Here is a 20,221-nt window from a genome sequence, read left to right on the forward strand (position 1 = left end):
CAGAGAGTGAGTGTGGGGCGGGTGTGGGGCAGAGGGTGAGTGTGGGGTGGGTGTGGGGCAGAGGGTAAGTGTGGGGCAGAGGGTGAGTGTGGGGTGGGTGTGGGGCAGAGGGTGAGTGTGGGGTGGGTGTGGGGCAGAGGGTGAGTGTGGGGTGGGTGTGGGGCAGAGAGTGAGTGTGGGGTGGGTGTGGGGCGGAGGGTGATTGTGGGGCAGTGTGGGGCAGAGGGTGAGTGTGGGGCAGAGGGGGGCAGAGGGTGAGTGTGGGGCAGAGGGTGAGTGTGGGGCAGTGTGGGGCGGAGGGTGAGTGTGGGGCGGGTGTGGGGCAGAGGGTGAGTGTGGGGCAGTGTGGGGCAGAGGGTAAGTGTGGGGCAGAGGGTGAGTGTGGGGCGGGTGTGGGGCAGAGGGTGAGTGTGGGGCAGTGTGGGGCGGAGGGTGAGTGTGGGGTGGGTGTGGGGCAGAGGGTGAGTGTGGGGCGGGTGTGGGGCAGAGAGTGAGTGTGGGGTGGGTGTGGGGCGGAGGGTGATTGTGGGGCAGTGTGGGGCAGAGGGTGAGTGTGGGGCAGAGAGGGGCAGAGGGTGAGTGTGGGGCAGTGTGGGGCAGAGGGTGAGTGTGGGGCAGAGGGGGGCAGAGGGTGAGTGTGGGGCAGAGGGGGGCAGAGGGTGAGTGTGGGGCAGAGGGGGGCAGAGGGTGAGTGTGGGGCAGAGGGGGGCAGAGGGTGAGTGTGGGGCAGTGTGGGGCGGTGGGTGAGTGTGGGGCGGGTGTGGGGCAGAGGGTGAGTGTGGGGCAGTGTGGGGCAGAGGGTAAGTGTGGGGCAGAGGGTGAGTGTGGGGCGGGTGTGGGGCAGAGGGTGAGTGTGGGGCAGTGTGGGGCGGAGGGTGAGTGTGGGGCAGAGGGTGAGTGTGGGGCGGGTGTGGGGCAGAGGGTGAGTGTGGGGTGGGTGTGGGGCGGAGGGTGAGTGTGGGGCAGTGTGGGGCGGAGGGTGATTGTGGGGCAGTGTGGGGCAGAGGGTGAGTGTGGGGCAGTGTGGGGCAGAGGGTGAGTGTGGGGCAGAGGGGGGCAGAGGGTGAGTGTGGGGCAGTGTGGGGCGGAGGGTGAGTGTGGGGCGGGTGTGGGGCAGAGGGTGAGTGTGGGGCAGTGTGGGGCAGAGGGTGAGTGTGGGGTGGGTGTGGGGCAGAGAGTGAGTGTGGGGCAGAGAGGGGCAGAGGGTGAGTGTGGGGCAGAGGGGGGCAGAGGGTGAGTGTGGGGTGGGTGTGGGGCAGAGGGTGAGTGTGGGGCAGTGTGGGGCAGTGTGGGGCGGAGGGTGAGTGTGGGGCAGAGGGTGAGTGTGGGGCAGTGTGGGGCAGAGGGTAAGTGTGGGGCGGGTGTGGGGCAGAGGGTGAGTGTGGGGCAGAGGGGGGCAGAGGGTGAGTGTGGGGCAGTGTGGGGCAGAGGGTAAGTGTGGGGCAGAGGGTGAGTGTGGGGCAGTGTGGGGCAGAGGGTGAGTGTGGGGCAGAGTGGGGCAGAGGGTGAGTGTGGGGCAGAGAGGGGCAGAGGGTGAGTGTGGGGCAGAGTGGGGCAGAGGGTGAGTGTGGGGCAGTGTGGGGCAGAGGGTGAGTGTGGGGCAGAGAGGGGCAGAGGGTGAGTGTGGGGCAGTGTGGGGCAGAGGGTGAGTGTGGGGCAGAGGGGGGCAGAGGGTGAGTGTGGGGCAGAGAGGGGCAGAGGGTGAGTGTGGGGCAGAGTGGGGCAGAGGGTGAGTGTGGGGCAGTGTGGGGCAGAGGGTGAGTGTGGGGCAGAGAGGGGCAGAGGGTGAGTGTGGGGCAGAGGGGGGCAGAGGGTGAGTGTGGGGCAGAGAGGGGCAGAGGGTGAGTGTGGGGCAGAGTGGGGCAGAGGGTGAGTGTGGGGCAGTGTGGGGCAGAGGGTGAGTGTGGGGCAGAGAGGGGCAGAGGGTGAGTGTGGGGCAGTGTGGGGCAGAGGGTGAGTGTGGGGCAGAGGGGGGCAGAGGGTGAGTGTGGGGCAGAGTGGGGCAGAGGGTGAGTGTGGGGCAGTGTGGGGCAGAGGGTGAGTGTGGGGCAGAGAGGGGCGGAGGGTGAGTGTGGGGCAGTGTGGGGCAGAGGGTGAGTGTGGGGCAGAGGGGGGCAGAGGGTGAGTGTGGGGCAGTGTGGGGCAGAGGGTGAGTGTGGGGCAGAGAGGGGCGGAGGGTGAGTGTGGGGCAGTGTGGGGCAGAGGGTGAGTGTGGGGCAGAGAGGGGCGGAGGGTGAGTGTGGGGCAGTGTGGGGCAGAGGGTGAGTGTGGGGCAGAGAGGGGCGGAGGGTGAGTGTGGGGCAGTGTGGGGCAGAGGGTGAGTGTGGGGCAGTGTGGGGCGGAGGGTGAGTGTGGGGCAGAGGGTGAGTGTGGGGCAGAGGGTGAGTGTGGGGTGGGTGTGGGGCAGAGGGTCAGTGTGGGGCAGAGGGGTCAGTGTGGGGCAGAGAGGGGTCAGTGTGGGGCAGAGGGGTCAGTGTGGGGCAGAGGGGTCAGTGTGGGGCAGAGAGGGGTCAGTGTGGGGCAGAGGGGTCAGTGTGGGGCAGAGGGGGGCGGGTGTGAGGCAGAGAGGGGTCAGTGTGGGGCAGAGGGGTCAGTGTGGGGCACAGAGGGGTCAGTGTGGGGCAGAGGGGTCAGTGTGGGGCAGAGGGGTCAGTGTGGGGCACAGAGGGGTCAGTGTGGGGCAGAGGGGTCAGTGTGGGGCAGAGAGGGGTCAGTGTGGGGCAGTGGGGTCAGTGTGGGGCAGAGGGGGGCGGGTGTGGGGCAGAGAGGGGTCAGTGTGGGGCACAGAGGGGTCAGTGTGGGGCAGAGAGGGGTCAGTGTGGGGCAGAGGGGGCTCAGTGTGGGGCAGAGGGGGACGGGCAGGTGTGGGGTAGGTGTGGGGCAGAGTGGGTGCCATGGGTCACGCTATGGGGCAGAGGGGATTCTGTAGGGCAGGGGCGGCCATTTTGGACAGGGCCCGGTCACGCTATGGGGCAGAGGTGGTGCTGTGGGTCACTCTATGGGTCAGGGAAGATTCTATGGGTCACACTATGGGTCTGGGGAGATTCTATGGGTCACGCTATGGGTCCAGGGGGATTCCATGGGGCGGGGGTGGCCATTTTGGACAGGGCCCGGTCACGCTATGGGGCAGAGCTGGCACTGTGGGTCACGCTATGGGTCACGGGGGATTCTGTGGGGCACTCTATGGGTCCGGGGGGATTCTGTGGGTCACTCTATGGGGCAGGGCGGTTACTGTGGGTCACGCTATGGGGCAGAGCAGACTCTGTGAGGTGAGGGCGGCCATTTTGGACAGGGCCTGGTTACGCTATGGGGCAGAACTGGCACTGTGGGTCACTCTATGGGTCCGGGGGGATTCTGTGGGTCACTCTATGGGTCAGGGCGGTTACTGTGGGTCACGCTATGGGGCAGAGTGGATTCTGTGGAGCAGGAGCGGCCATTTTGGACAGGGCCCGGTCATGCTATGGGGCAGAGCTGGCGCTGTGGGTCACGCTATGGGTCAGGGGGGATTCTGTGGGGCAGGGGCGGCCATTTTGGACAGGGCCCGGTCACGCTATGGGGCAGAACTGGCACTGTGGGTCACGCTATGGGTCAGGGGGGATTCTGTGGGTCACACTATGGGTCTGGGGGGATTCTATGGGTCACGCTATGGGTCCGGGGGGATTCCGTGGGGTGGGGGTGGCCATTTTGGACAGGGCCCAGTCAGGCTATGGGGCAGAGCTGGCGCTGTGGGTCACGCGATGGGGCAGGGGGGATTCTATGGGTCACTCTATGGGTCAGGGGGGATTCTATGGGTCACGCTATGGGTCCAGGGGGATTCCATGGGGCGGGGGTGGCCATTTTGGACAGGGCCCGGTCACGCTATGGGGCAGAGCTGGCACTGTGGGTCACGCTATGGGTCACGGGGGATTCTGTGGGTCACTCTATGGGTCCGGGGGGATTCTATGGGTCACACTATGGGGCAGGATGGATTCTATGGGTCACACTATGGGGCAGGGTGGACTCTGTGGGGCAGGAGCAGCCATTTTGGACAGGGCCCGGTCACACTATGGGGCAGAGCGGGTGCTGTGGGTCCCGCTATGGGTCCGGGGGATCCTGTGGGTCCCGCTATGGGTCCGGGGCACGCCGTGGGTCCGGCCGTGGGTCGCACCTTGCTGATCTTGATGGCGCAGGGCGCCCCGGGGAAGCCGGGCAGACACGTTTTGAAGGCCGAGAGATCGGAGAAGGGTCCGCGGCCGCAGGCGTTGAGCGCCGCCACCCGGAACTTATAGGCAGTGCCGGGCTGGAGCTCCTGGCGGCGGAGCTGAGAGTGGTCCGGCACCGAGAGCGCCTCCTCCTGCGGCAACGGCGGCAACGGCACCGCCCCGGGGGACAACGGAGACCAACGGGAACCAATGAGAACCAACGGAACCCAACGGGAACCAATGAGACCCAACGGGAAACAAAGGGACCCAACGGAACCCAATGGGACCCAATGGGACCCAATGAGACCCAATGGGACCCAATGGGACTCAATGGGACTCAATGGGACCCAATGGGACACAATGGGACTCAATGGGACTCAATGGGACCCAATGGGACCCAATGGGACTCAATGGAACCCAATGGGACTCAATGGAACCCAATGGAACCCAATGGAACCCAATGGAACCCAATGGGACCCAATGGGACTCAATGGAACCCAATGGAACCCAATGGGACCCAATGGAACTCAATGGAACCCAATGGAACCCAATGGAACCCAATGGGACCCAATGGAACTCAATGGGACCCAATGGAACCCAATGGGACCCAATGGGAGCCAATTGGACCCAACGGCCACACCAGGAACCCAACAGTGGCCTCTGGGAACCCATCGGTGACCACAAAGAAGCCCACAGGGCCACCAAAGACCCAATGGTGGCCACCAGGAACCCAACAATGGCCACATAGAAACCCACAGGGACATCAAGAACCCAATGATGGCCACCAGGAACCCATCAGTGGCCACACAGAAGCCAATAGGGATAGCCAAGAACCCAACGATAGCCACCAGAAAGCCAATGATGGCCACCAGGAACCCATCGGTGGCCACATAGAAGCCCACAGGGCCACCAAGGAACCAACGGTGGCCACATGGAAACCCAGAGGGCCATCAAGAACCCAATGGTGGCCACCAAGAGCTCAATGATGGCCACCAGGAACCCAACGATGGCCACCAGGAATCCAACAATGGCCACCAGAAGCCCACAGGGACATCAAGAACCCAACAGTGGCCACCAGGAACCCCATGGTGGCCACCAGGAACCCAATGATGGCCACCAGGAACCCAACAGTGGCCACCAGGAACCCAACGATGGCCACCAGGAACCCATAGGGACATCAAGAACTCAATGGTGGCCACCAGGAACCCAACAGTGGCCACCAGGAACCCAACGATGGCCACCAGGAACCCAACAGTGGCCACCAGGAACCCATAGGGACATCAAGAACTCAACGATGGCCACCAGGAACCCAACAATGGCCACCAGGAACCCAACGGTGGCCACCAAGAACCCAACGATGGCCACCAGGAACCCAACAATGGCCACCAGGAACCCATAGGGACATCAAGAACCCAATGATGGCCACCAGAAACCCAACAATGGCCACCAGGAACCCAACAATGGCCACCAGGAACCCAACAATGGCCACCAGGAACCCATAGGGACATCAAGAACTCAACGATGGCCACCAGGAACCCAACGATGTCCCCCAGGAACCCCCCGGTGCCCCTGCGGTGACCCCGCGGTGACCCCGCGGTGACTCACGTCGGGGGCGGCGCCGTCGTCGCTGGGGAGGAAGTAGTGGGTGACCATCATGGTGGTGCCCTTCACCACCCCCACATCGAACCACTGATTCTCCTTCTTGGAGGGAACCTTCGGCGGCGCCGCGGGGAGAGCCCTCTGGGGAAACTGAGTCACCACCCGGCAACGACACACGGCTCCGACCCACAGCGACCCATAGCGACCCACAGCTCTGACCCATAGCGACCCACGGCTCTGACCCACGGCTCTGACCCACCGCTCTGACCCACGGCTGACCCAGAGCGACCCACGGCGACCCACGGCTGACCCATAGCGACCCACGGCTCTGACCCACAGCGACCCACGGCTCTGACCCAGAGCACCCTCCTTCTGACCCACAGCTGACCCATAGCTGACCCATAGCTCTGACCCATAGCGACCCATAGCCCTGACCCACAGCTGACCCACAGCTCTGACCCATAGCTCTGACCCATAGCGCCCTCCTCTGCCCCATAGTGCCCTCCTTCTGACCCACGGCTGACCCATAGCTGACCCATAGCTGACCCACGGCTCTGACCCATAGCGACCCACGGCTGACCCACGGCTGAGCCATAGCTGACCCACCGCTCTGACCCATAGCGACCCACGGCTCTGACCCACGGCTGACCCATAGCTGACCCATAGCTCTGACCCATAGCGACCCACGGCTCTGACCCACGGCTGACCCATAGCTGACCCATAGCGACCCACGGCTCTGACCCATCGCTCTGACCCATAGCGACCCACGGCTCTGACCCATAGCTCTGACCCATAGCTGACCCATAGCGACCCACGGCTCTGACCCATAGCTCTGACCCATAGCTGACCCATAGCGACCCACGGCTCTGACCCATAGCTCTGACCCATAGCGACCCACAGCGACCCACGGTTGACCCATAGCTCTGACCCATAGCTGACCCATAGCGACCCACGGCTCTGACCCATAGCTCTGACCCATAGCGACCCACGGCTCTGACCCACGGCTGACCCATAGCTGACCCATAGCGACCCACGGCTCTGACCCACGGTGACCCACGGCTGACCCATGGCTGACCCATAGCTGACCCACAGCTCTGACCCATAGCGCCCTCCTCTGACCCACAGCTCTGACCCATAGCTGACCCATGGCTGACCCATAGCTGACCCACGGCTCTGACCCATAGCTCTGACCCACGGCTCTGACCCATAGCGCCCTCCTCTGACCCATAGTGCCCTCCTCTGCCCCATAGCGCCCTCCTTCTGACCCACGGCTGACCCACAGCTCTGACCCATAGCTCTGACCCACAGCTGACCCATAGTGACCCACAGCTGACCCATGGCTGACCCACAGCCATCCAGAGGCCTTCTGCCCCATAGCGCCCTCCTCTGCCCCATAGCGCCCTCCCTCTGCCCCATAGCGCCCTCCTTCTGCCCCACAGTGCCCTCCTCTGCCCCATAGCGCCCTCCTCCACCCCACAGCGCCCTCCCTGCCCCATAGCGCCCTCCTCTGCCCCATAGCACCCTCAGTCTGCCCCATAGCGCCCCCCCCGCCCCATAGCGCCCTCCTCTGCCCCATAGCGCCCTCCCCTGCCCCATAGCGCCCTCCCTGCCCCACAGCGCCCTCCCCTGCCCCATAGCACCCTCCTCTGCCCCATAGCGCCCTCCCCTGCCCCATAGCGCCCTCCCTGCCCCACAGCGCCCTCCTCCGCCCCATAGCACCCTCCCCTGCCCCATAGCACCCTCCCTGCCCCACAGCGCCCTCCTCTGCCCCATAGCGCCCTCCCTGCCCCATAACGCCCTCCTCTTCCCCATAGCGCCCTCCCCGCCCCATAGCGCCCCCCCTGCCCCACAGCGCCCTCCCTCTGCCCCATAGCGCCCTCCTCCGCCCCATAGCACCCTCCCTGCCCCACAGCGCCCTCCCTGCCCCATAGCGCCCTCCTCTTCCCCATAGCGCCCTCCCCGCCCCATAACGCCCTCCCTGCCCCATAGCGCCCTCCTCTTCCCCATAGCACCCTCCCCCTGCCCCACAGCACCCTCCTCCGCCCCATAGCACCCTCCCTGCCCCATAGCGCCCTCCTCTGCCCCATAGCACCCTCCCCCTGCCCCACAGCACCCTCCTCCACCCCACAGCGCCCTCCCTGCCCCATAGCGCCCTCCTCCGCCCCATAGCGCCCTCCCTGCCCCATAGCGCCCTCCTCCGCCCCACAGCGCCCTCCCTGCCCCACAGCGCCCTCCCCGCCCCATAGCACCCTCCCTGCCCCATAGCACCCTCCCTGCCCCACAGCGCCCCCCCCGCCCCATAGCGCCCCCCAACTCACCCCCGGGCCGGGTTCGAGGCCGTTGGCCACTTCGGGCCCTGCGGTGGCCACCGGGAGCTTCGCCCCTCCCCCCACGGGTTGGGGGGCGACGAAGGCGCCGGGGGGGGCCAGGGCTGGGGGGAGGGGCACGTGGGGGGCTGCCCCATAGCCACCGACCCCCCCCCACCCCACAGCGCCCCCCAAGTGACCCACGGAGAGATCTCTGACCCACAGCGCCCCCCAAGTGACCCACAGTGCCCTCCCAGTGCCCCACAGCGCCCCCCATTCCCCCCATTTCGCCCCCCAGCGCCCCATAGCGCCCTCCCAGTGCCCCCCAGCGCCCCATATCACCCCCCAGCACCCCATAGTGCCCCATAGTGCCCTCCCAGTGCCCCATAGCGCCCCCCCAGAGCCCTCCAAGTGCCCCATAGTGCCCCATAATGCCCTCCCAGCGCCCCATAGCGCCCCCCATTCCCCCCATATCACCCCCCAGCGCCCCATAGCGCCCCCCATTCCCCCCATATCACCCCCCAGCGCCCCATAGTGCCCCATAGCGCCCTCCCAGTGCCCCATAGCGCCCCCCATTCCCCCCATAGCGCCCCCCAGCGCCCCATAGCGCCCTCCCAGTGCCCCCCAGCGCCCCATATCACCCCCCAGCACCCCATAGTGCCCCATAGTGCCCTCCCAGTGCCCCATAGCGCCCCCCAGAGCCCTCCAAGTGCCCCATAGTGCCCCATAATGCCCTCCCAGCGCCCCATAGCGCCCCCCATTCCCCCCATATCACCCCCCAGCGCCCCATAGCGCCCCCCCTTCCCCCCATATCACCCCCCAGCGCCCCATAGTGCCCCATAGCGCCCTCCCAGTGCCCCATAGCGCCCCCCATTCCCCCCATAGCGCCCCCCAGCGCCCCATAGCGCCCTCCCAGTGCCCCCCAGCGCCCCATATCACCCCCCAGCACCCCATAGTGCCCCATAGTGCCCTCCCAGTGCCCCATAGCGCCCCCCAGAGCCCTCCAAGTGCCCCATAGTGCCCCATAATGCCCTCCCAGCGCCCCATAGCGCCCCCCATTCCCCCCATATCACCCCCCAGCGCCCCATAGCGCCCCCCATTCCCCCCCTATCACCCCCCAGCGCCCCATAGTGCCCCATAGCGCCCTCCCAGTGCCCCATAGCGCCCCCCATTCCCCCCATAGCGCCCCCCAGCGCCCCATAGCGCCCTCCCAGCGCCCCATAGCGCCCCCCATTCCCCCCATAGCGCCCCCCATAGTGCCCCCAATTCCTCCCATATTGCCCCCCAGCGCCCCATAGCGCCCCATAGCGCCCCCCATTCCCCCCATAGCGCCCCCCATAGCGCCCCCCATTCCCCCCATAGCGCCCCCCAGTGCCCCATAGCGCCCCCCACCGCCCTTCCAGTGCCCCATAGCGCCCCCCCAGCGCCCCATATCGCCCCCCATTCCCCCCATAGCGCCCCCCAGTGCCCCATAGCACCCCCCATTCCCCCCATAGCGCCCCCCATAGTGCCCCCAATTCCTCCCATATTGCCCCCCAGCGCCCCATAGCACCCCATAGCGCCCCCCATTCCCCCCATAGCGCCCCCCATAGCGCCCCCAATTCCCCCCATAGCGCCCCCAATTCCCCCCATATTGCCCCCCATAGTGCCCCCCAGCGCCCCATAGCGCCCCCCATTCCCCCATAGCGCCCTCCCAGCGCCCCATATTGCCCCATATTGCCCCATATCGCCCCATATTGCCCCATATCGCCCATAGCGCCCCATATCGCCCATATCGCCCCATATCGCCCCATGGCGCCCCATATCGCCCATATCGCCCCATATCGCCCCATATCGCCCCATATCGCCCCCCAGCGCCCCATATCACCCCCTATCGCCCCCCGGCGCCCCCTCTCACCGTCGGGGGGCGCGGGGGTGTCCCCCAGGCCGTTGGGGGCCCCCTCGGGTTCGTTGAGGCTGTCGGCGGGGGCGAGCGCCTCCGTGGGGAGGTGCTGTGGGGCCGAGAGCTGTGGGGCGGCGGCGATGGGGGGCGGCGGGGGGGGGGGGGCGGCGTGTGGGGCGCGGGGGGGGGCGGCGCCGCCGTGGGGCTCTGCACCAACGCCGCCAACTCCTGCTGAGTCAGCACGATGGGCACCGCCCCCGCGGCCACCGCCGACCCCTCCGAGCCGGCCACCACCGACCCCGGCACCGAACCAGCGCCCAGTGGCTCCCCGGGACCTGCGGGGGCAACCGGAACCATCCATGGGCTACCGAATCCATCCATGCGGCTACCGAATCCAGCAATGGGCTACCGGATCCATCCATGGGCTACCGGATCACCAATGGGCTACCGGATCCATCCATGCGGCTACCGAATCACCCAATGGGCTACCGGAACCATCCATGGGGCAACCGGAACCATCCATGGGGCTACCGAATCCATCCATGGGCTACCGGATCACCAATGGGCTACCGGATCCATCCATGCGGCTACCGGAACCAGCAATGGGCTACCGGATCCATCAATGGGCTACCGGATCCAGCAATGGGCTACCAGATCCATCCATGGGCTACCGGATCACCAATGGGCTACCGGATCCATCCATGGGCAACCGGATCCAGCAATGGGCTACCGGATCCACCAATGGGCTACCGGATCCATCCAGGGGCTACTGGATCCACCATGGGCTACCAGATCCATCCATGGGCTACCGGATCCACCAATGGGGCTACCGGATCACCAATGGGCTACCGGATCCATCAATGGGCTACTGGATCCACCAATGGGCTACCGGATCCATCCATGGGCTACCGGATCCACCATGGGCTACCGGATCCACCAATGGGCTACCGGATCCACCAATGGGCTACCAAATCCAGCAATGGGCTACTGGATCCAGCAATGGGCTACCAGAACCACCAATGGGCTACCGGATCCACCATGGGCTACCAGATCCAGCAATGGCTACCGGATCCACCATGGGCTACCAAATCCACCAATGGGCTACCGGATCTATCCATGGGCTACCGGATCCAGCAATGGGCTACCAAATCCAGCAATGGGCTACCAGAACCATCCATGGGCTACCGGATCCATCCATGGGCTACCAAATCAACCAATGGGCTACTGGATCCATCCATGGGGCAACCGGAACCATCCATGGGGCTACCGAATCCATCCATGGGCTACCGGATCCACCAATGGGGCTACCGGATCCACCAATGGGGCTACCGGATCACCAATGGGGCTACCGGATCCACCAATGGGGCTACCGGATCACCAATGGGCTACCAGATCCATCCATGCGGCTACCGGAACCAGCAATGGGCTACCGGATCCATCCATGGGGCAACCGGATCACCCAATGGGGCCATCAACCCCCCCCGCCCCACACTGTGCCCCACACATCACCTGTGGGTGCCCCTCAGTCTGCCCCACAGCGACCCCTGTCCATCCTGCCCCACATCTGCCCCACATCTGCCCCACACCTCGCCTGACCCTTACCCCCATCCTGCCCCACATCTGACCCACATCTCACCCGGCCCTTACCCCCATGTCCCGCCCCACATCTGCCCCACACCTCGCCTGACCCTTACCCCCATCCTGCCCCACATCTGCCCCACACCTCGCCTGACCCTTACCCCCCCATCCTGCCCCACATCTGCCCCACATCCACCCCACACCTCGCCTGACCCTCACCCCCATCCTGCCCCACACCGACCCCCTGTCCTGCCCCACATCTGCCCCACACCTCAGCTGACCCTTACCCCCCTGTCCTGCCCCACATCTCACCCGGCCCTTACCCCCATCCTGCCCCACACCTGCCCCACATCCACCCCACACCTCACCCAACCCTTACCCCCCTGTCCTGCCCCACATCTGCCCCACATCCACCCCACACCTCGCCTGACCCTTACCCCCCTGTCCTGCCCCACATCTGCCCCACATCCACCCCACACCTCGCCTGACCCTTACCCCCCTGTCCTACCCCACATCTGCCCCATATCTCACCCAACCCTTACCCCCCTGTCCTGCCCCATATCTGCCCCACACCTCAGCCAACCCTTACCCCACATCCTGCCCCACACCGTCCCCCCATCCTGCCCCACATCCGCCCCACACCTCACCCAACCCTTACCCCCCTGTCCTGCCCCACACCGACCCCCTGCCCTGCCCCACATCCGCCCCACACCTCACCCGGCACTTACCCCCATCCCGCCCCACACCGACCCCCGTCCTGCCCCACATCTGCCCCACATCTCACCCAACCCTTATCCCCCCATCCTGCCCCACATCTGCCCCACATCCACCCCACACCTCGCCTGACCCTTACCCCCCTGTCCTGCCCCACATCTGACCCACATCTCACCCAACCCTTACCCCCATCCTGCCCCACATCTGCCCCACATCCACCCCACACCTCGCCTGACCCTCACCCCCATCCTGCCCCACACCGACCCCCTGTCCTGCCCCACATCTGCCCCACACCTCACCCAACCATTACCCCCCTGTCCTGCCCCACATCCGCCCCACATCTCACCCAATCCTTACCCCCATCCTGCCCCACACTGACCCCCTGTCCTGCCCCACATCTGCCCCACACCTCAGCTGACCCTTACCCCCCTGTCCTGCCCCACATCTCACCCGGCCCTTACCCCCATCCTGCCCCACATCTGCCCCACATCCACCCCACACCTCGCCTGACCCTTACCCCCCTGTCCTGCCCCACATCTGCCCCATATCTCACCCAACCCTTACCCCCCTGTCCTGCCCCATATCTGCCCCACACCTCACCCGGCCCTTACCCCCCTGTCCTGCCCCACACCAACCCCCCGTCCTGCCCCACATCTGCCCCACACCTCACCCGGCCCTTACCCCCCTGTCCTGCCCCACATCCACCCCACATCACACCCAACCCTTACCCCCATCCTGCCCCACATCTGCCCCACATCTCACCCGACCATTACCCCCCTGTCCTGCCCCACATCTGCCCCACACCTCACCCGGCCCTTACCCCCATCCTGCCCCACATCTGCCCCACACCTCACCCAACCCTTACCCCCATCCTGCCCCACATCTGCCCCACACCTCACCCGCCTCCCCCCTGCCCCCCATCCCGCCCCACACACCGAGCACGGCCTGCTGGGCGGCCTGCAGCACGGCCTGGATGGCGAGCGCCTGCGCCTCCTCGCTCGCCGCCGCCTGAGCCGCCGCCTCGGCCGCCGCCGTCACCGCCAACTCCTCGGGGGTCAACGCCGGCAGCGCCGCGGCCGCCGGAGGCTCCGGGCCGGGGGGCGATGGTGCTCCCCCTGCCCCACGGCCGCCCCCCGGCTCCGCCATCAGCTCCGGGGGCAGCGCCAGCGCCTCAGCGCCGCCCGGGCCCGGCGGCAGCACCACCAGAGCCAACGCCGCCGGAGACGCCGGAGCCGCCGGGGACGGAGGAGACGGAGACGGAGGAGCAGCCGAGGGGTCCGTGAGCGACGAGATGGGCTGAGGGGAGACACGGACCCACTGCGACCCACTGCGACCCATAGCGACCCATAGCGACCCATAGAGACCCCACAGAGACCCATAGGGACCCATAGCGACCCATAGAGACCCACAGAGACCCACTGCGACCCATAGAGAACCCATAGAGAACCCATAGAGAACCCATAGAGAACCCATAGAGAACCCATAGAGAACCACTGCGACCCACTGCGACCCATAGAGACCCCACAGAGACCCATAGAGACCCACTGCGACCCATAGCGAACCCATAGAGACCCATAGCGACCCACTGCGACCCACAGCGACCCATAGAGACCCATAGGGACCCCACAGTGACCCATAGAAACCCATAGCGACCCACTGCGACCCATAGAGACCCCACAGTGACCCATAGGGACCCACTGCGACCCACTGCGACCCATAGAGACCCATAGAGACCCATAGAGACCCACAGAGACCCCACAGAGACCCCACAGAGACCCACAGAGACCCCATAGAGACCCATAAAGACCCATAGAGACCCCATAGAGACCCCATAGAGACCCACTGCGACCCATAGAGACCCATAGAGACCCACAGAGACCCACAGAGACCCATAGAGACCCCATAGAGACCCACAGAGACCCCACAGAGACCCACAGAGACCCCATAGAGACCCATAGAGACCCATAGAGAGCCACAGAGACCCATAGAGACCCCATAGCGCCCCATAGCGCCCCCCAGCGCCCCATAGCGCCCCCTACCGGCAGGGCGGGTGCCGGCGCCGCCATGGCCTGGGTGACCGTAGTGAGCGCTCGGGGGGCGGCGCTGGGCCCGGGGCTCGGGGGGGGCTCTGTGTCCCCCACTGCCCCCCCGGGGACCCCACTGCCCGGCGGGGGGGGCTCTGCAGGGAGAGGAGGGGGGGACACGTCAGGGGGGGACCCCAAAAGAGAGGAATTCCCCCCCTTAAATCCCAGTGCACAGGGAGGGGGGAGGGGAAGGGACCCCCAAAACCCCCAAAACCATAGGGGGGGCAGAGAGGGACCCCAAAACCCCCTGAAAACCATAGGGGGGGCAGAGAGGGACCCCAAAACCCCCCTCAAAACCATGGGGGGGGCAGAGAGGGACCCCAAAAGCCCCTGAAATCCAAAGAGGGGGCAGAGAGGGACCCCAAAACTCCCCTAAAACCATAGTGGGGGCAGAGAGGGACCCCAAAACCCCCCAAATCATGAGGTAGGGACCCCAAAACCTCCCCAAAACCATAGGGGGACGCAGAGAGGGACCCCAAAAGCCCTTGAAAACCATAGGGGGGGCAGAGAGGGACCCTAAAATCATAGGGGGACGCAGAGAGGGACCCCAAAACCATAGTGGGGGCAGAGAGGGACCCCAAAACCCCCTCAAAACCATAGAGGGGACAGAGAGGGACCCCAAAACCCCCCAAATCATGAGGTAGGGACCCCAAAACCCCCTGAAAACCATAGGGGGACGCAGAGAGGGACCCCAAAACCATAAAAGGGGGCAGAGAGAGACCCCCAACCTCCCCAAAACCATAAAAGGGGGCAGAGAGGGACCCCAAAACCCCCCAAATCACGAGGTAGGGACCCCAAAACCATGGGGGGGACAGAGAGGGACCCCAAAACCATAGTGGGGGCAGAGAGGGACCCCAAAAGCCCCTGAAAACCAAAGGGGGACGCAGAGAGGGACCTCAAAACCCCCCCAAATCATGAGGTAGGGACCCCAAAAGCCCCCCAAAACCATAGAGGAGGGCAGAGAGGGACCCCAAAAGCCCCTGAAATCCTAAAGGGGGGACCCCAAAACCTCCCCTAAAACCACAGGGGACTCAGAGAGGGACCCCAAAACCTCCCTAAAACCATAGTGGGGGCAGAGAGGGACCCCAAAAGACCCCCAAAACCATAGCGGGACGCAGAGAGGGACCCCAAAACCATAGGGGGGGCAGAGAGGGACCCCAAAAGCCCCCCAGAACCATAGCGGGACGCAGAGAGGGCCCCCAAAACCATAGTGGGGACAGAGAGGGACCCCAAAAGCCCCCCCAAAACCATAAAATGGGGCAGAGAGGGCCCCCAAAACCACAGGGGGGACAGAGGGGGCCCCCCCAAACCCCCCCCGGCGCCCTCACCCTGGTTGGAGCCCATGGCGGCGGTGACGGTGGTGGCCGTGGGGGTGGTCCCGGTCTCGTGGGTCTCGCAGGGGGGGTTGGAGCAGCCCAGGGGCGCGCGGGGACTCGGGGGACCCCCCAGAGGGGACCCCAAAGCCACGGGGACCTCCGGGGGCTCCGAGGAACACGGGCCGGTGGCCACCGCGGCGGTCGGAGCGGCCACTACGGCGGCGGTGGCCATCAACGTGGCGGTGGTGGCCATCAACGTGGCGGCGGCCGTCACGGCGGTCGTCTCGGCCACCCGGGAGCCCGTGGCTACCGTGGCGGTGGCCGTGGTGGTCGTCCCCGTCTGGTGTGGCTCGCAGGCGCCGCAGCCCGTGGCCACCGTGGTGGTGGCCGTGTTGGTGGTTCCGGTCTCGTGCGTCTCGCAGGGGGGGTTGGAACACGGGCGGGAGACCACGGTGGCCACCGCGGCGCCGCTGGTGGTGGCCACCATCTCGCCCGGTTGGGAGCCCGTGGCTACCGTGGCGGTGGCCGTGGTGGCCGTCTCGGGGGGCTCACACGGAGGGGTGGAACACGGTCTGGCGGCGGTGGGCACCGTCTCGGCCGGCCGCGAGCCCGTGGCTACCGTGGCGGTGGCAGTGGTGGCCGTCTCGGCGGACTCGCAGGTCCGGGCGCCGGTGGCCACCGTGGTGGTGGCCGTGTTGGTGGTTCCGGTCTCGTGGGTCTCGCACGGAGGGTTGGAGCAGAACCGAGTGGTGGCCACGGGGGTCGTGTTGGTGGCCACCGTCTGCTGAGCTTCACACGAAGAGCTGGAGCAGAGCCGCGGGGTGGCCACGGGGGTCGTGTTGGTGGCCACCGTCTGCTGGGCCTCGCAGGCGGCGGTGGAAGAGGACCGCGAGCCCGCGGCCACCGTGGTGGTGGCCGTGTTGGTCGTTCCGGTCTCGTGGGTCTCGCACGGAGGGTTGGAGCAGAACCGAGTGGTGGCCATGGTGGCCACGTTGGTGGCCACCGTCTGCTGGGCCTCACAGGAAGAGCCGGAGGAGGACCGGGTGCCGGCGGCGGTGGTGACGGTGTTGGTGGTTCCGGTCTCGTGGGTCTCGCACGGAGGGTTGGAGCAGAACCTCATGGTGGCCACGGTGGTCGTGTTGGTGGCCACCATCTCCTGAGCCTCACAAGAAGGGCCGGAGGAGGACCGCGAGCCCGCGGCCACCGTGGTGGTGGCCGTGTTGGTGGTCCCGGTCTCGTGGGTCTCACATGGAGGGTTGGAGCAGAACCTCATGGTGGCCATGGTGGTCGTGTTGGTGGCCACCATCTGCTGGGCCTCACACGAAGGGCCGGAGGAGGACCGGGCGCCGGCGGCGGTGGTGACGGTGTTGGTGGTTCCGGTGTCGTGGGTCTCACATGGAGGGTTGGAGCAGAACTGTGTGGTGGCCACCGTGGCCACATTGGTGGCCACCATCTCCTGAGCCTCATACGAAGAGCCGGAGCAGAACCTGGTGGTGGCCACGGGGGTCGTGTTGGTGGCCACCATCTCCTGAGCGTCACAGGAAGGGCCGGAGGAGGACCGGGCGCCGGCGGCGGTGGTGACGGTGTTGGTGGTTCCGGTCTCGTGGGTCTCACACGGAGGGTTGGAGCAGAACTGTGTGGTGGCCACCATGGTCGTGTTGGTGGCCACCATCTCCTGAGCCTCATACGAAGAGCCGGAGCAGAACCTGGTGGTGGCCACGGGGGTCGTGTTGGTGGCCACCATCTCCTGAGCGTCACAGGAAGAGCCGGAGGAGGACCGGGCGCCGGCGGCGGTGGTGACGGTGTTGGTGGTTCCGGTGTCGTGGGTCTCGCAGGGGGGGTTGGAGCAGAACCGCGTGGTGGCCACGGTGGCTGCGTTGGTAGCCGCGGTCTCCTGAGCGTCGGGCGGCCCCTGGAGCTGTTGGGCCAGCGCGGCGCCCACGTTGGCCACCATGCTGGTGGTGGCGGTGTTGGTGGTGCCGGTGTCGTGGGTCTCGCAGGGGGGGTTGGAGCAGACCAGGGTGACGGTGGCCGCCTCCCCGGCCGCCTCGGTAGCCACGGGCGCCGGCTGCTCGGCCGTGGGCGACGCCAGGATGGAGACGGGCAGGTCCTGGCCCGGCGCGGCCTCCGCGCCGCTCGGCGTCGTGATCAGCGTCACCTGCGTCGCCTGCGACACCGGCTGCGGCCAACGCCGCGTCACCAGCGGCCACCGCGGCCACCCACAGCGCCCGACGGTGGCCCACGGGGTCCTAACGGTGGCCCACGGGGTCCCAACGGTGGCCCCACGACCACAACCTCCCCCCATTCACACCAAACCACGGCCATGGTGGCCCATAAGGTCCTATTGGTGGCCCACGAGGTCCTATTGGTGGCCCATAAGGTCCTATTGGTGGCCCACGAGGTCTATTGGTGGCCCATAAGGTCCCACTGGTGGCCCATAAGGTCCCACTGGTGGCCCATAAGGTCTTAGTGGTGGCCCATAAAGACCTACTGGTGGCCCATGAGGTCCTATTGGTGGCCCATAAGGTCCTATTAGTGGCACATAAGGTCCTATTGGTGGCCCATAAGGTCCTATTAGTGGCCCATAAGGTCTTATTGGTGGCCCACGAGGTCCTATTAGTGGCCCATAAGGTCTTATTGGTGGCCCATAAGGTCCTATCGGTGGCCCATAAGGTCCTATTAGTGGCCCATAAGGTCCTATTGGTGGCCCATAAGGTCCTATTGGTGGCCCATAAGGTCTTTTGGTGGCCCATGAGGTCTATTGGTGGCCCATGAGGTCTATTGGTGGCCCATAAGGTCCTATCGGTGGCCCATAAGGTCCTATTAGTGGCCCATAAGGTCCTATCGGTGGCCCATAAGGTCCTATTAGTGGCCCATAAGGTCTTATTGGTGGCCCATAAGGTCCTATTGGTGGCCCACAAGGTCCTATTGGTGGCCCATAAGGTCCTATTGGTGGCCCATGAGGCCCTATTAGTGGCCCATAAGGTCCTATTGGTGGCCCATAAGGTCCTATTGGTGGCCCATGAGGTCCTATTGGTGGCCCATGAGGCCCTATTAGTGGCCCATAAGGTCCTATTGGTGGCCCATAAGGTCCTATTGGTGGCCCATATGGTCCTATTGGTGGCCCATAAGGTCCTATTAGTGGCCCATAAGGTCCTATTGGTGGCCCATGAGGTCCTATTGGTGGCCCATGAGGCCCTATTAGTGGCCCATAAGGTCCTATTGGTGGCCCATGAGGTCCTATTGGTGGCCCATGAGGTCTATTGGTGGCCCATAAGGTCCTATTGGTGGCCCATAAGGTCCCATTAGTGGCCCATAAGGTCTTATTGGTGGCCCATAAGGTCCCACTGGTGGCCCACGATGTCCCACTGGTGGCCCACGAAGCCCTACAGGTAGCCCAGCAGCTCCCCCTGGTAGCCCAGAGCCCCACCCCTCCCCCCCCATGGCCCGGCAGCCCGGTAGCCCCCGCGGCGGCTTTGGTGGCCCACCTGGACGGCGATGGCGGCGGTGGCCGAGGCGGCGGTGGTGGTGGCGGCGGCCGAGACGGTGATGGGCGCCGGGTTGAGGACTTGGCTGGAGAGCGTAGCGATGGCGCCCAGCGTGGTGATGGGCGTGGCTAGCGAGGCCGAGGCCCCGTGGCCACCGGCGCCCGCCAGGCTGCTCGACACCGTCCCCGTCACCGTGCCCAGCGTCGTCACCCCTGCGCGGCAACCGCCTCCTTAGGACCGTGGCTACCCACCCCCGAGGCCAGCTAGCCACGCTAAAGGCGCGGCAACCTCTTCGTTAGCCGCTGAAACCATGTGGCTACCGACCCCCGAGGCCAGCTAGCCACGCTAAAGGCGCGGCAACCTCTTCGTTAGCCGCTCTAACCATGTGGCTACCCACCCCCGAGGCCAGCTAGCCATGCTAAAGGCACGGCAACCTCTTCGTTAGCCGCTCTCACCATGTGGCTACCGACCCCCGAGGCCAGCTAGCCATGCTAAAGGCACGGCAACCTCTTCGTTAGCCGCTCTCACCATGTGGCTACCGACCCCCGAGGCCAGCTAGCCACGCTAAAGGCGTGGCAACCTCTTCGTTAGCCGCTCTAACCATGTGGCTACCAACCCCCGAGGCCAGCTAGCCACGCTAAAGGCACGGCAACCTCTTCGTTAGCCACTCTAACCATGTGGCTACCGACCCCCGAGGCCAAGTAGCCACGTTAGCAGCATGGGAAGGTGTTAATGAGCCGCTCTAAGGATGTGGCTACTGAATCCGAGGCCAAGTAGCCACGTTAACGGCATGGGAAGGTGTTAATGAGCCGCTCTAATGATGTGGCTACCAACCTCCGAGGCCAAGTAGCCACGTTAATGGCGTAAGAAGGTGTTAATGAGTTGCTCTGATGTTAATTAGCCACTCTAATGGCGTGAGATATGCTAATTAGCCACACTAATTAAATGAGCACACGCTAATTAGCCACTGTAAGAGCATGGCTACCAACTTTGGGACTCAGTAGCCACTCGAATGATGTAAGAATGTGCTAATTAGCCATCCTAATGACCCGGGGCAGGCTAATTAGCCATCC

At 65.6% G+C, this 20,221-nt stretch overlaps 1 protein-coding gene across 1 annotated transcript in view; it reads right to left on the bottom strand.

Moving 5' to 3' along the window:
- HCFC1 (host cell factor C1) overlaps positions 1 to 20,221 on the bottom strand; it is a 58,992-nt gene that overhangs the window by 3,539 nt on the left and 35,232 nt on the right. Inside the window, 9 exon segments of the mRNA XM_054052192.1 lie at positions 4,148 to 4,333; positions 5,787 to 5,921; positions 8,099 to 8,211; positions 9,984 to 10,130; positions 10,133 to 10,303; positions 13,196 to 13,577; positions 14,300 to 14,439; positions 15,673 to 17,839; positions 19,149 to 19,360. Of these exon segments, the coding sequence (XP_053908167.1) occupies positions 4,148 to 4,333; positions 5,787 to 5,921; positions 8,099 to 8,211; positions 9,984 to 10,130; positions 10,133 to 10,303; positions 13,196 to 13,577; positions 14,300 to 14,439; positions 15,673 to 17,839; positions 19,149 to 19,360 (3,653 nt within the window).

Source organism: Cuculus canorus, chromosome 32 (assembly GCF_017976375.1).
Source record: "Cuculus canorus isolate bCucCan1 chromosome 32, bCucCan1.pri, whole genome shotgun sequence".
In the NCBI taxonomy this organism is placed as follows: Eukaryota; Metazoa; Chordata; class Aves; order Cuculiformes; family Cuculidae; genus Cuculus; species Cuculus canorus.